Source organism: Leiobunum rupestre, chromosome 3 (genome assembly GCF_980474605.1).
Source record: "Leiobunum rupestre chromosome 3, qqLeiRupe1.1.hap1, whole genome shotgun sequence".
Classification (NCBI taxonomy): Eukaryota; Metazoa; Arthropoda; class Arachnida; order Opiliones; family Sclerosomatidae; genus Leiobunum; species Leiobunum rupestre.
Window position 1 is genome coordinate 6,345,666 of NC_143386.1, and position 15,700 is coordinate 6,361,365.

Here is a 15,700-nt window from a genome sequence, read left to right on the forward strand (position 1 = left end):
CAACTTAAAATAGACCTTACATTTAATTATTGGATTCGACATTAACTTTATGAAACCGACCATATTTATTTAGGAAAAGGGGATATTTTAATTATTTTCTGACTATTTGATGATGATGAATTTTTTATTCACTTTTATTTTTTCTTCAAACTTATTTGTATTCGAAAATCTAATAATGAGATCAGTTTTGGGTCGGAAATAAGCATTAATATAAAGTCGGCCCGACGTCGTTTCGGAGTCGGTTCTTAGTTCTATTAATTGGCGGTAAAGAGTCGACGTTTTGCAGTCGGCCGACCATTTTACCCCTACGACATTTCGACCCTCAATCCAAAGGTCGGCCGACTTTAGCGTTTAGTACCTTTTGCCGACGTCGGCCCGACTCTAATTTGCTACAGGGAAGTAACTTCTTATGCAAATTAATTTCTAAAAATTAATTATTCATAATTAGTAAAAATGAACTTCAAGTATAATTATAATTATACAATAAAATACAATTATTTTAAAAATATGAAAAAAATACGTGTGGTCCTTATCAAGTCGGCATATCGACTGTACATTAAAGTCGACTTGCCGACTTTATAAAGTCTCAAAATGGAAATTTGTAATTTTTGGGGTAAAAAAATTGAACAATTTGAGTCGGCATACGGTCGTCGACCTGAAAACGACTTTTAGACCCATACCCGACTCTTGACCGACACCCTAATGCTACAAGGGTATTTGAATTGTAATTGTTTTTACGTATTAAAATCTAGAAGCTTAATTAAAATGTTTCTTTTCTATATCACTACTATATTAATTCTATTTACTTCGCCAAAAGATTTTCAGTCTTGTATATTGTTTGGATTAGTTCTATTGTTATAAATAGCTCATTTTTATTGAAAATTATTATCGATTCAATCTCAGCTAAATTACTATTAAGGCATCAAATTGGTATTAAGTAGGATCTCCGAAGTGCGATTTAATTTGACGTCGGCACAACGTCGTTTCATAGTCGGAATTGTATGTATATGAAGTTAGCCCAACGTCGTTTCCGAGTCGGAAATATGCCTTTGTGAAGTCGGCTCATAGTCATTTCTGAGTCGGCCCATAGTAATTATTGAGTCGGCCCATAGTAATTATTGAGTCGGCCCATATTATTGAGTCGGCCCATAGTCATTATTGAGTCGGCCCATAGTCATTATTGAGTCGGCCCATAATCATTTTTGAGTAGGCCCATAGTCATTTCTGAGTCGGCCCATAGTCATTTCTGGGTCGGCCCATAGTCATTTCTGGGTCGGCCCATAGTCATTTCTGGGTCGGCCCATAATCATTTCTGAGTAGGACGTAGATCCGGAAGTGAGTCGAATTTTTTTGTCGATCGACGGTCGGCCGACTACTTTTCTACTAGGACATTTCGACCTTTCAGAGTGGGGTGGCCCGTCATTAGGCCGACCTTTCTGTTTTAAGACACTAGCCGACGTCGGCCCGACTCTAAAATACCACAGGGGTAGCGGGATAGCTCGCTGATAATTTCGGTTCATGTATTTCTGGTATTAGCCTAGCTGATTATTATTATTATTAAATAACTTAGAACGTATACACATTTTCATCAGTTTATAAATGTTTTACAAAAGGTTTTCCAGAGCCATTTCTATAATGACTACTCATTTTTGATGAAATTCATACCATGTGAGGACGTGACGTGGTGTAGGACTCTTTGCAATAAAATCTACAGGTTGTCCACAAAAAAATAAACCAGGGCGAATATCTCAAAATCTGTTTTAGGTACGATTTTGAAATTTTCGAGTCGTATACAAGATTTAAAGGGAAATCTATCGCGAAAATGTCGATGACCTTGAATCATGTCTTCAAGGTCATCCAAAAACTAACTCGAGAACCGTAAGTGTTACAAAGTTGGTTCCAATTAGAAAGGTGTTCCACTTGACTTTTTAAGTACAAATAGCTTTGATCTGATCGTATTTGACCAATAGGAAGCCGAGAAATGTTAGATGAAAAACAAAAAGGTCGTTAAGTTGATAACGTGTCGAAAGCGAGGTTCTGGAGCTGATAACTCTAAAGATACTCGTGTTAGAGTACTGAAATTTGCTACACATCCTCATCAGGATTTAGGGTCTTTAGTTTAAGAATTTCAATAACCTTGAACTATGTCTTCAAGGTAATCCAAAAACTAACGCGAGAACCGTAAGTGTTAGAAAGTTGGTTCCAATTAGAAAGGTGTTCCACGTCACATTGTAGGTCTAATGAGCTTTTATTCGATCGCATTTGACCAATAGGAAGTCGAGGAACTGTTTTTCAAAATCACAAAGGTCGTTAAAATGAAAATTGAAAGAAAACGCACATAACTCGAAACCATTTCGTGTTATATCGAAATTTGCTAGACAAACTCATTATGGTGGGAGTTTTTCAAGTTTGTAAAATTGCAGCGTTATGTATCATCTTCAGAAAACCATGATTACGAATTGGTTCATTGTTGTTATATAATATTGTTACTGCCAGAATGTATATTTATATTTCTGGAGAATAACTTATTCAGACGAATATTAAATTTATTATTGTCAATCATTTTTTAATAAACTATAAAGTAATTATTTAAAAATAGAATTACACATGAATGATTTTCAATTTAAAAAAACACACATTTTTATCGTATCTGTTGAGACAGGAATCCATAACTCTACTTGGAATGCTTATTGCGGCAGATTTTCGTCTCGATGTGGCTGACGGTTTTTCTGACGTCACTATGTGAACATAACACACAACAATGTGAGAAGAGAGCGCCCGCAGAGGGGATTTTTTATCTAGTAGGCGGGGCCAAAGCCGTTAGAGTTATCTGACTATACGCGATATGGCAGCATAAGCATTCCAAGTAGAGGTATGGATTATACTGCTTTCAATAAATAAGAAACTTGCCGTTTGTATAAATATCAAAAGAAGAATGAACTATATAAAAACATCGTCGGCAGGCCCCTCTTTCCCACTGGGCACGTGCCCAGGGCCCCGCGATCGATAGAGACCCCCTAGTTCCTGCCAGATCATCAAACGATAACCGATATTTATTACCGAAAAACATATTAATTCAAAAAATCTATTCTAACAAAATAGTGCTCTGTCAAGGTCATAGGGGCCCCATCATCCTAATGTACCCAGGGCCTCCAATAGGTTAAAGACGGCCCTGATCGTCGGCTCTCACGCACTAAGACTTGTTTTATAACGTAACTAACGTCATTCACCGCTAGATTCTATTAAACCTGCGGGGGGCAAAATGTAAAATTCGTTGATACATCACAAACATGAAGGTTTATACTGAACTTAATCTCAACACTGCTGAACAAGCGGCATGGCATACCTACTAGCTGTTTATATTATCATATATTGAACGCGTTGTGGAGTAAAGTCACATGTTCACAGTTTTCACTTGGTGATGTGTGTCAAATTTCGATGATTCAGAAATTGGAAAATGAGGATAGAATATAATAACATGTTTAATGTGTTCACATCAACAGTACAGACGTTCAAGGATATTTAAAGCAATTGGGCAATATTTAAAAATTCGTATACGCTAAAAATGACAATATTTAAACATACAGAAATTATAAAAATTAAACTTGGATATGTATATACATTTTAACACAAAGTTATTTGAACTAATAATATGGCAAGCAACAGCTTTCTAATTGAAACCAAATCCGTAAACCCAACAGTTCTCGAGATATTTTTTGATTGACCTTGAAGACATAGTTCAAGGTTATTAAATTTTACCCCCCTGCACGAGGAATGTTACATAGAAATTAGAATTAAAAAAATATATATTTTATTTATTGATCATTTTTCGTTTTCACGTTAACACCCTGTATAACGTAAATAACGTCACTTCTAACTTTGTGATGAAAAACACGTCAGCAGCTTTACAGATGGCAAACCGAAGTTAGTGACGCGAATTTTTAAAACGCGCGGAATTCTTCGCACGTTTCTAACTTTAACAATTTATAGTTTAGCTTGCGCATCGCGATTACGTAATTTAGTTTCCATGGAAACCTTTTCAATAGCTAAAGGGTTATCAGAATTCTTAAATATTTTGGTCCGCTTATTGCACATAAAGTAGATTTATTTAGTTTATTTTATTAGACAATATTTAATGAAGTAAGTTCATTTGACTGCCATTATTATTAGTTTTAACATATGACACATTAGTTCTTATAAAGTATGCCACGACATCATTTAATTTAATGAAACCTTGTTCACAGGATATGACGTAAATTACGTACTACGCGTGGTAAGTGTTCCGCGGTTTGGTGGGAAATAGCTCTTTATATAAAATAAGAGAGGTCACGTGATTACGTTGGATTCATCGTGCATTTAAAGTTAGAGATCGCGCCCATATTTTTATTTGTGTTTCAGCGGGGAAACAAAGGATTAATAAATATGTTTATTTAAATAACTTGTCTCTAGAAGATAGAAAATATAATATATAAAATCAATCTTAGTTTAAGTTAGTTAACGCTAATATCAATGTAAATTCTTGTTTAAACCTTAATTTTTTCAGATCAAAATATAAAGAAGATTAAGTTACAAATTACCATTATTAATATAACGAAGTTACTGTTAACATAATTGTTTGCCTTCGAAATTTAACCCTATATTTAGTTTAAGTTACTATATTAATTAATCAGATAATTAGAATTAACTACATTGTTTAGTGTAACTATTTATTTTTATGATCAATTTGTCTTCCCAAATATTTGGTTGCAATTACCAAGATGATAATTTTCTTTATATTCGAAATTTTACAATACTCTTTTCTGTTAATTTTTTATTAAAAAATATTAAAATAATTATTAACAATAATAAAATGATAATTTCGAATTTGAAAAAAAGCCATTAAATTTCTTATCGATTAAACACCATAAAAATTATTTAGCTTCAAAATTATAAGTTTTAATGGAAACGACACAACAAATTAATAACATAAAAATTACGTTATTGACTCGTTAAAAAACCCTGGCCGCGAAATCAAAGAATCATTAATACGTCACGTGATTCAAACGAATTTGAATATTAAATTCCCTCTCATTCTTGGAAGGAGTACTAAATACGTATCCTTTAATTCCTTACAGGCAGCTTCCGAAGAACGGGCGGACGGGGGGTTCAAAGTCAAGAGGGGTGGCACTGAGGAGAGAGAGAGAGAGCGGTGAAGGGGGTACCAGCGACCGAAGACCGAGCCAGAAAGGGGGGGGGGGGCGTTAAGACGTTCGAACTTCGAAGAAGAATCGCTAGTGGTGGTAAGTTTGGGAAAACTTTGAACGCGAGTATCGGCGTCTTCGTCGCCAACAAAATCGCTCCAAAATGGATTAAAACGCGCCCAAAAGTGAAGTTAAAATGACTCGAATTAAAGATGGACTGCCTTATTAAGTAAAATCGCCGTCAGTGTGCTTTCCAAGTCGTCATGGACGTGGTTAGCGAAGAACAAGCGTTACAGGCCGTTCTAGGTGAGTTGGGCCTTGGCCTCACTTTCTCGATGTACCTTTCCCTTTTTTTCGCGTCGGCCTCGGCAGGCCGTCAGAGAGTCCGGTCTTTCGGCTCCAGTCGGGCATACCTGAGACGCTCTTTTTCTCTTCTTTCCACCCCCGGGCCAAACTTGAGAGAGTTCCGAGGGACCTGTTGCTTCTGTCGCCAGGGGGTCTCCGTAGTATCTCTCTTTCTAGCTGACGAATTTCGGGATTGGGGGGCGTTTATAGCGTATTTTTCCCAATGCGAACGAGTTGAGACGACGCTTTCGGTGGTTCGCTGCTGTTCTCTCGAGTCTCTTCGTTGTTTTGGAAAGTAAAGGAAAGTTCAGGGGGAGGGGTTAAATCCTTTCCAAAAAAAACCTGTTGCTATAACAACATTTCGTCTGTGAACTTCCTGAATCCGATGAGATCGAGTTATGATGAAAGTTTCGTACGGGTTAGGTCCATAGGTCGTTCACCATTTCGTTTTATGATCTGATTTGATTAGATTTAATTGCCATCCTAAGGGAACTGCTTTTTATTCAATATTGACGGTTAATTTTATTATAGGTATGTTTTCTCAAATAACCTTGAATATTACGTACGCTTTATGTCTTGTGTTATATTGGATTTAATCACTGTTTTATATTAACAAATTAAATGAAGTGCGTTAGCTTTGAAATATTTAAATTTATGCTGTTTGGAACTTGACATTATTTGAATTACGAATTTTTGACTGTACGTTTATTTATTTTACGCATAAGTCTATAACAATATTATACCAAGAAATACATTCTTGATTATACACTTATGTCTTACATTAATATAATATTTTGTATATTTTTAAATAAAACTTGGGAAACTAGTAAATTATAACTTTTTTCTAGCACATAATTTAAATTTTAATTGCGTAATTTTAGACTTTATCATAATTTATTTAAAAAAAGTATTAAATTTTACATATTTATAAAACCAAAATATTAAAATTGTCAAATTATTAATTTAAATTTTAATTGCTTAAATTTAGACTTTATAATAATTTATTTAAAATTAGTATAGTATTTAACATATTATTAAAATCAATATTGGAGATGTTGTAAAATATTGGTTTCTCTAGAACATTATTTGAAATTTAATTGCCATACCATTACGAACTTAAGACTTTATAAATTTTATTTAAATTTAGTATTATAATAAACATTTATAAAATAAATATTGAATATATTGCAAGGACATTTGTTAAATTTCAATTAACGAACCATTAATTTATTTAAATCCATTATAAATTTTAAAATTTCAATTCCAATTTGGAAAAATCGATAGTAATAAAAACGAATGAATGCGGGCTTGTTTTGAAGCCCAGGACGTTCTCTTTCCAAATATGTCATTGTCGAAACCAATTTCCAAGCCTAAGTGTATTAACTTTTTCGCTCCCCGAAATCCGGAAATTTTCGGCGAATTTCTCTCCTCCGTAGTACGAGCAATTTGGGGCAAATCAAAGCTGTAGTTTTATTCCTAAAATAGAAGGAGCTGAAGTGGAGGGATTCTGTTTACTTGTAGAAGTTTTCAAACCAGAGGTTTTTAATATTAGTCTTATTAACGAAATAACGTTTTAAGAAGAATTTACAAGGAGCCTTCGGTTTCATATCGTTTTTCTACTACGTAGGCTTGTGTATGCCTATTTCAATTACTACCGCGTAGGACTTTTTCCTGGGTGTTAAATCAACCTGCTTTTAATCCCAGATGTACAGAAATGTATTACAGACAATTAGCCAATGATACGCTTCGCATTTTCTGACGTCATGGGTGCCGAGAAGAATTTTAGAAGTCTGGAAATTCGCCGAAAAACTCGATTTCCACCATTTCGACTTCTTTTTATAATAATTCAAAGACAACTTAACCGACTTTGATGAAATTTTCTGTACTTGCTATAAAATGTTTGCTCTTTCTAATGAATCATTAATTAGCCATAGCTAAAATTTCGTGCAACCAACACTTTAAGTACGTTTTTAAATTCAATGGTACTTTTTAAATCGATTGCTATAAATGAAAAATATTTAAATGTTCAATTTTGTGTCCACTACCAAATTTTGAAACTATTTTAATTTTGGAATTTATTTTAACATAGTCGCCATAAGTTATGAAATTTTCGCAAATAAAAATGAAAATATTATATTATTTATTTCTTTAATCTAATATTTATCTTTATCTTCCCCCACTTTCACTCTCCCATCCACATTAGTTTAGTTTAAACTATATTTTGGTTTCGTGTTTCCCACTTTATTGGGAAGGCTAAAAATACAATATAATACTAATATATAGTTGTGCTTTTGCTAAACCTGGACTCACGAACTCAAAGTCTTGTTACGACTGCACTTAATTAGAGCAGATAAATAGGGGTCGAAATGGGGGGAAAACGGGCCAAGGTGGTAAACTTTACATTATTTTAAAATCAGATTATTTTATATGAAGAAAATATGAAATTAAATTTATATATATGCTTTAGCGACTGTTACTTTTATAAGCAAAATATACCGAACCTTTTTTCTTTATAAATATAAATAATTATTTTTAATTTTTCTCGCCATAAAACATTTAGCGTAAAGAATAAAATGATGAAGATTTTGAGTATAATACTTATAACGACTTCCTAGATGCGCATATTTGATACAGATTTACCAGATATATACTGAAAAAGTATATCAAATATTTATAAATTATTAAAAGCGGGGATTTTTCGACCTCCGCCAGATATATAGAAAGCTTAATTAAGTGATATATGTTAAATATTATTAGATTAGAAATATGAAGTAGGAGATTGAAAAGGCTAGTTAAAAAATTAGTATTTTCATAAAAGATTTTCCCACTTAAACATTTAATTTAAAGTACCTCAACCACCGTCATTTGCAATAACATCAGCTTTTTTAAAGGTTTTTTCAACAAAGGTCTACCAATTGAACAGAAAACTACTAATTTTTCTACGTAAATTAACTTGATTATTATACCGCGCGACCTTGAGTGCAATGTCCGGAAGTTGTGATGTAATTTTGTATATGAAAATTGCGCCTTTAGTTTTGGACGAAAGATATTTATTGATCATATAAAGAAGTTACTCGGAAGTTAAATGTCAACCGCTTAAATAGTCTCGGGTAACATTTATTTAGAGTATCGATTAATCAGCCTGCCTCTTTTGAAACATGTGCCTTTAGAGAGGCTCCTGTTGATATTTCATAGTGCGAAGAATGGGTATTATTGTCGTATGGGTCCACATCTACAAAAATACAATTTAACTATCTACGATGTCAGTAGGTACGATTCTAGAAGGCCCAGAGATTATAAGTTAGGCATAAGCGTTTTTTAAGCCGTAACCCTCCCTTGCGGATAAAGATTTATTATATTATATTTTAAAAGTTCTACAATATAATAATTTATAAAAATTATTTTGAAAATTATTCTATGAACTTAATTTCTAATACAGAATGCGGCTATGCATTATAAATAAGTGAAATAGAATTTTTATAAATGTAGACTCATACGACAGTAATACCCGAAGAATCTATTGATTTTATAATTCTATTTCATCGGCACAATGTTTTATCAATAGGGTTATATTACTATGCAGTGTAATTTTTACATTTAACATCGTTCAGTGAAGTAAAATTTGAGTCGTGATGCAGTGTACATATCCACGATTTGCCGAGAATTTGGGCTATCTCTCGTTAGAGATATATTATAAACTTCTGGTTACACGTATCAGCTCCGCTGTTGGTTGTGTTCTAAACATTTGTGAGCGACGAAGCTACGAGTAGAAAGATAAATAAAAGCCATTCAATAATGGTTCAAAGGTGACTTAATTCTTCGTGATTTAACAAAACGATTCGCTTGGAATACTTTTTTTATATGGAGTGTGTTTGTCTTTAGCTGTCGGCGTAACAAGGCGAAGTGACTTGCTCGATTCACAGCGACTCGTCTCATTAAGAAAGGGTCGAAAGGTCTCCGCAGCGGCTCTCAGAAACGTGTCGCCAGCTTTTTAGTTACACTCGGTTTTCCCCGTATATTTTTATCATTATTTCCCCAGTGTCAAAAGTAGTAGAGACAAAGGAGATGGAGCCTTCGTTTCCTCCTGCTTTTAACTCTTATTCGTTGTCGATGTAGTATGGAACTTTTGGGAGAACAACCTACGAAAATGTGGTTTGCTGTAGCTGTTGCGGTAGACGTAACCGCAAAAAGCAGGGTCGTGCAGGGGGTGGAAGGGGGGCTTAGTCCCCAGGGCGCGGCGAAAAAGGGCAGGGCTTGCTTTTTCAAAGCACCTCCCTTGACCAACGTGTCAACTCTAGGGACTTTATTAGAAAGATTAAGACCCGCCTTAACCTGCTACCGTGCAAAGGTGCCCCGAGTTGCAGGGGGGATCGGCAATGTCGTAATTGCGACAAAAGAGTGGAGTTCCAAAATCATATTTTAAATGCTTTCCCAGTAACTAAGTCTGAAATTATAAACGACACAATAAAGTGGTCGATTTAATTGTTAAATCTAATAGTAATAAAGAGACTAAGATAATGGTTGAGCCACGTATTTTTTATACGGATGGGCGTCTCTATAAGACAAAGACTCTATTGTCGTATGCGATGTGTTGGTCCCCTGGGAGACCCCGAGGTCTCTAGATGCTGAGTACGGTCACAAGGTGCAGATATATTCTGGTGATAAATTTAAAGATCGTTTACAAGCACTCTTTCATAATAAATATACAACTATTTGTGCTTTCATAGTTTCTTCTAGAGGTATTTGGTGTAAGAAGAACATGTTCATTTGCTATTATCTGCGCCTTAGGCGTCGTTGGCAGTGCCTGGTGACCTCGGTTGCCTTGGGGCATTCATTTAAAGTGTATAGACACTTAATTTAACTTAAAAAGAAAAACCACATATACAAACTTTTTAGGCCCCTAATGTGGTGTCCGCGTGCGTACCCCATGCTCCTTGGTTCGGTGTGGTCGTCCCCTGCATCGCCCAATTTATATATAAATAAATAAATATAAATTTAAAAATTAAAATTAAATTAACTATAACTTTAAAAATTAAAATTAAATGAACTATAACTTTAAAAATTAAATGAATTGAAACTTTAAAATTAAATTAACTTTTTGTTTTAACTTTGCGCTCCTTTACTGTTGGCTATGTAGTAATATACTAATGCATGTTGTCGTGATTTGTAACAGGATCCCCCTGTATTAAAAAGGTGAAAATAAAATGATTTAAATAGAAGGGCAGGTGATGACTTAATTTGCCCTGGGACCGATATATCTCTGTATGGCCCTGACAAAGAGTAAAACGGTTTTCGACTTTATAGAGTTTTTATTCAGTAACAGACTTCCTTTTGTTCCTCTCCAAGAACATTTATTTTTCGAAAAAAATTGCCAACGCTCTTTGGTACACCACCGCCTTAGAGACATCCTACCTAGTGCCACTTGTCACCATACGTGACCTGATTTTCATAACATCCCCAATTCGGGCCATCTTGCAAGAGGTCGAAGCAGAAAAATTAAATGTGGTAGTGGTGTGCAGAATAAGATTAGTCGGATCAAATGATTCAAATTATAAGAAGGGTTTATTTGAAATTGGGCTCTGAGTTTTCAAATGATTCTGTGACCAGTTAAATGATGAGACTGATCTTCGTCCGCTTTAGGAGTGTCGGTTATTTAACAGCTAGGCTCCAGTCGTATCACATCTTTTAACGCCAAGATTTTATGGAAAGGGGAAAATGAAGAACTCGGGAAAACCTATTTAAGGAGAGAACTTGCAAACTACGCGGAAGAATTTTTCTGAGTTTTCACCCAATGCCACAAGCTGGGATCGCACCCGGCTCCTCTTCCTCACTAGAGATAATCTTGTATTATTATCAATCTGTCTGTGGAGAAGTTTAAATGGAGATTAATATAAAGCAATTATTCCAATATTACAACTCGTAATGAATGTTCCCTGAGTCTAATCACCGCATTAGTAGATGACCTTAGAGATTGTCAGTTGTGTTCGCCAAATTAGCCGTTTTCTAATTGCTATACCTGGCTTACATGTTATTCAAAAACATGGTTGCCATGCTCTTTTAATTTGGAGTAGCGCCCGCCTCCAGGTCTCTGAAATACCCGAAATCCCTCTTAAAATACCCTAAATCCCTCTTAAAATACCCTAAAATCAGTGTTTGGTCCCTTAGCAAAGGTTACTGCCAAAAAGGAACCTATTTTCATCAAATCCCGGGAAACCACCATAGGCTTAAAACAAATTTTACATCGGCTTCAAGACTGTTTACAAAATAGCCAAAGCTGATAAAATAGTCCGAACATAACAAAAAAGGTGGGGCCACCATCTTGTGAACATGATTAAATCTTTAGTCGAAGCCTCCCTGTTACAATAGCGAAACTATTCAGTTTTGGAATTAAGTTCAAATAAAGATCCCATTTTGGTTTACATTGTTCCTTATTTCGTGCCTATTCTGAAAAATTTCGACACTATTTCTTTATAAATTTTGTTTGGATTCTTGTAAAGAACTATTTTCCCACGAAGATCCAAAAATCAAGTTCTAACAGCGAGGGGCAGTTCACTTCGATGATACAATTTGCACCGTTGATCGATTAAATCTGATTAAATTATGATAAAGATGATTAAATGGATTACATCATGATGAAATCGGGTAATTAATTAAGCCGATAAAATCACGATTAATCTGATTAAATCACGATTAAAAGAATAGATTGTGATTTAACAGATTAACTTGTAATTAAATTAAAAATGTAATCACGATCAACACGATATATTACTGCTAGCAACGTCAGATTTAAACCGATTAAGTATGCACCCAAATGAGGAGTGAAATACCCCTCGGCTAACAGTTGACGCTGATTTCAAGTATATGAAAATTGTTGCTTTTTTATTGGGATACTACCTTAATTCTTCGTACTTCACGCAAAGCTATCGGTAACAAGTTGAACTAACTGAAACACTTATGGAACATGGGTAATAGACTTATGGAGAGGTGCTAAGTTTATTACGTCAAAAATGATTTAATAAGAAAACGGTATGGTAGTTCGTCAGGGTTACAATATTATCGCCCCAATTACCAAAGACGGAAAAATAATAATAATAATTTATTAGGCCCAAGTCATCAAGCAACTTTTACAGCCATTAATTCAGGTGGCTCGGTTACAATTCGTAGGAGGGTGGTGGCAAGCCCTTCATGCCACGCGAGCCAACACTAACTATTATCGTTAACTTCTACAACTTAAACCAGTGGGGAGAAAACTTGCAAACTCAACGCGGAAGAGTATGTTCTAGGTGCACTTTTGTCCATGTCCAAACAGTGTATTGCATCGTCGTGTACTCCGCTTCACTGAAAATTAAACAAAACTAAAGTGCTGCTGACTATGCTATAAGGAGACATCCTTTAATGGAGAGTCGAAGTGTACTTTAGTAAAAATAACTTAACTCATCTTGTTTATAGCTTCTAAAGGCGCTAATCCTAGTGCTTGTCATAAAACGTCAGCGAAACTTCGCACCTGCAACTCAAAACCGCCCGTTTTCCTCGGGGTACAAGCGCTTCGTAATTATTAACGTTCTCCTTAAGAATCGAATAACAGAGTCATTCACATTGCGCCCTTGTACTCTCGACTTATTTCCGCAGAAATGTCAAAACTTTGGCTAAAACGCGACCTCAAAAATCTAACAATTACCCGGGCTTGAGCGACGCCTGGTGGCGGAGAGAAATCGGGTTTACTCAAACGGTCATTTCAACGTTTTAAAAGTTCATTTTTATAAAATAATTAACTCAAGTAGCCATTTCAGTTTACATTGAGCCACGTAGTGGCCAACGTAAGAAGTTTATAAGCTACTGTAATTTTGTATTATAAGCAGGCCTTTTGTGATTTATCGCCTTCTTGGCAGACGAAAGTTCAGCAGTTTAAGAATTTCTTACGTTGGCCGCTACGGGGCTCTATATAAACTTAAAAGCTATTTGTTAAGACAAAATTAATTAACTTTGATACCTTTATCAATATAGAAAGTAGAAGGAAAGTGATGGCGAGACGCCACCCCCGGGGACGGGGTCAGGTTCGGGATCGGGGTCCGGGATTTAAGGGGTGAAATGAGGGTAAAATCATCGAAAAGTCAATGTATTTAGGGTATTTCTCGCGACGATTTGTTTTCCCGTATATCAACATATTGTGTCCAGGCCAACTTGTTCATTTATCTACGCTTATCTCGAAAGATACTTGAACGTATATCTTATCAAGTTTTATCGTACGGAATAAGTTGAAGTGATGTAAAAATTGATAACCTAGGCGACGCGTGCGCAGATTACCCCGGGGGACGCGGTTAATTTGAATTTAAGAGTGTTTTGACGTCATGGAATATTCGTTGTTAAAGTAGAATGGAAATATTTTTAAACTTCATTTTAATATCATTGTAGTACTTAAATATGCTTGACACTTGAACCAATCTCACGAGTATTTCTTAAAACGAATATCTCGATCGCGTTTTATCGTACGAAATAAGTGGAAATTATGTAAAAAGTGATAGCCTAGGAGATAGCACGCGTGCGCGGATTACCTGGGAGGCGCGGATTGCCCGGGCGCGCGGTTAATTTGAATTTAAAACATGGATTCCCTCTCCGAAATAATTCATGTACCCAAAATTGGACCGCAAGTTTTTTTTTTCTTTTAGGGGAATCTCTATGGGAGTTTAACATTACAATAAAGCTAATAGGTCCAGTTTGGGGTACTTTTGGTCCGAAATGGGGTACATAGGGCCGAAAATGGTGACTTTGGTCGTTTTAAGGGTACTTTTGGGAATTTTGGTCCATTTTTGGGTACATCAGAAAAGCAGTTGGAAAAACGAAGAGCCTTATTTTTTTTTTCCACCCATCTCCAAACTCCAAAAATTTATTGCTTTAATTTATTTATCCCTTCCGTAGGTATAAAATAAGATAAAAACCACTTACCTATATTTTAATTACGGTAAATTAAAAATACTTAATTAGTGTACTAAGTTACGTTTAAAAGAACCTTTTGTAACAATTCCAATATGTAAATATAGGTATAAGGATTGAAAAAATACTTAAAGTGGTTTTACTGATAAACTCTAAAGGAATTTAACTTTAAAGGGTGTCTTAGATTATTGTTTTTTAATTTTATTCAAGTTGAAAACGTATTAAGAGTCCTTCAAAGTACTATAAAAGGATTTTATTTACGAACTTAATTCATATTTTCTTCAAACTTTCAATTCGCTTTTATTACTATTTAAATACGGTAAAATATAATTCTTATACACAAATTTAGTCAGAAAGATACTATAAAACACTAAAATTAAAATTAAATTAAATTTGTGTGGATAAGATTTGTAAATATCATTTTGAAACTAATAACTTTCACGCTTTATTTAAGTCAAGCCAATAAAAACAATTACCTATATTTTAAATACGGTAAAATATAAATACATTTCCGATATGTAAATAGGTAGAATAACACTATGAAAAGTTCCTTTTTCTTCTTTTAATACGACAACACACAACTCTGATACGCAAATATATAAAGAAAATATAAACAAATTTACTCTACGTTCGATACGTTAAAATACATTTCCGATACACAAATATAGATAGAGAAATACTATAAAATGTAAAAAAATAGAAAAATACTACACATTAACCATTATGAATTTAAGCTTACAACATCCTTCACGTATAGAGCATAACATATATGTTCAGAGTTAACTTGTTTCCTCGTTATCTTTATCGCATGTGTTTTAAATAGCGTATGGAATAAGTTAAGAATGTACTGAAATGGTGTATGTTTAAACCTCGTAGAATAAATAGTAAAACATATGTTCAGAGTCGGCTTGATTACTAAAGCGAATAACACAGAGACGTTTCCGGTGTAGTCACGTAGGAAGAAAAATACTACAACACTCTCTATACTCTACATTCAACACGTTAAAATATACTTCCGAAATGCCAATATAGGTAGTAAAATACTACAAAATCTCTATACTTTACCTTCAATACGTTAAATTACATTCCAATATGTAAATATAGGAGGAAAAATACTACAAAAGCCTCTTTTCTTGGCGTTCAATATGTTAAAATAGATTTCTGAAATGCAAATGTAGGTAGTAAATACTACAAAATCTCTATACTCTACCTTCAATACGTTAAATTACATTCCAATATGTAAA

At 34.5% G+C, this 15,700-nt stretch overlaps 1 protein-coding gene across 2 annotated transcripts in view; it reads left to right on the forward strand.

Moving 5' to 3' along the window:
* Positions 1–5,423: 5,423 nt before the first annotated feature.
* Positions 5,424–15,700, forward strand: part of LOC149949233 (uncharacterized) — a 113,156-nt gene continuing 102,879 nt past the window's right edge. For both annotated transcript variants that reach the window (XM_090167679.1, XM_090167680.1), the window contains exon 1: positions 5,424–5,486. In XM_090167679.1, coding sequence (XP_090023805.1) covers positions 5,444–5,486 — 43 coding nt within the window. In that variant the 5' untranslated portion in view covers positions 5,424–5,443. The remainder of the gene's footprint in view (positions 5,487–15,700) is intronic.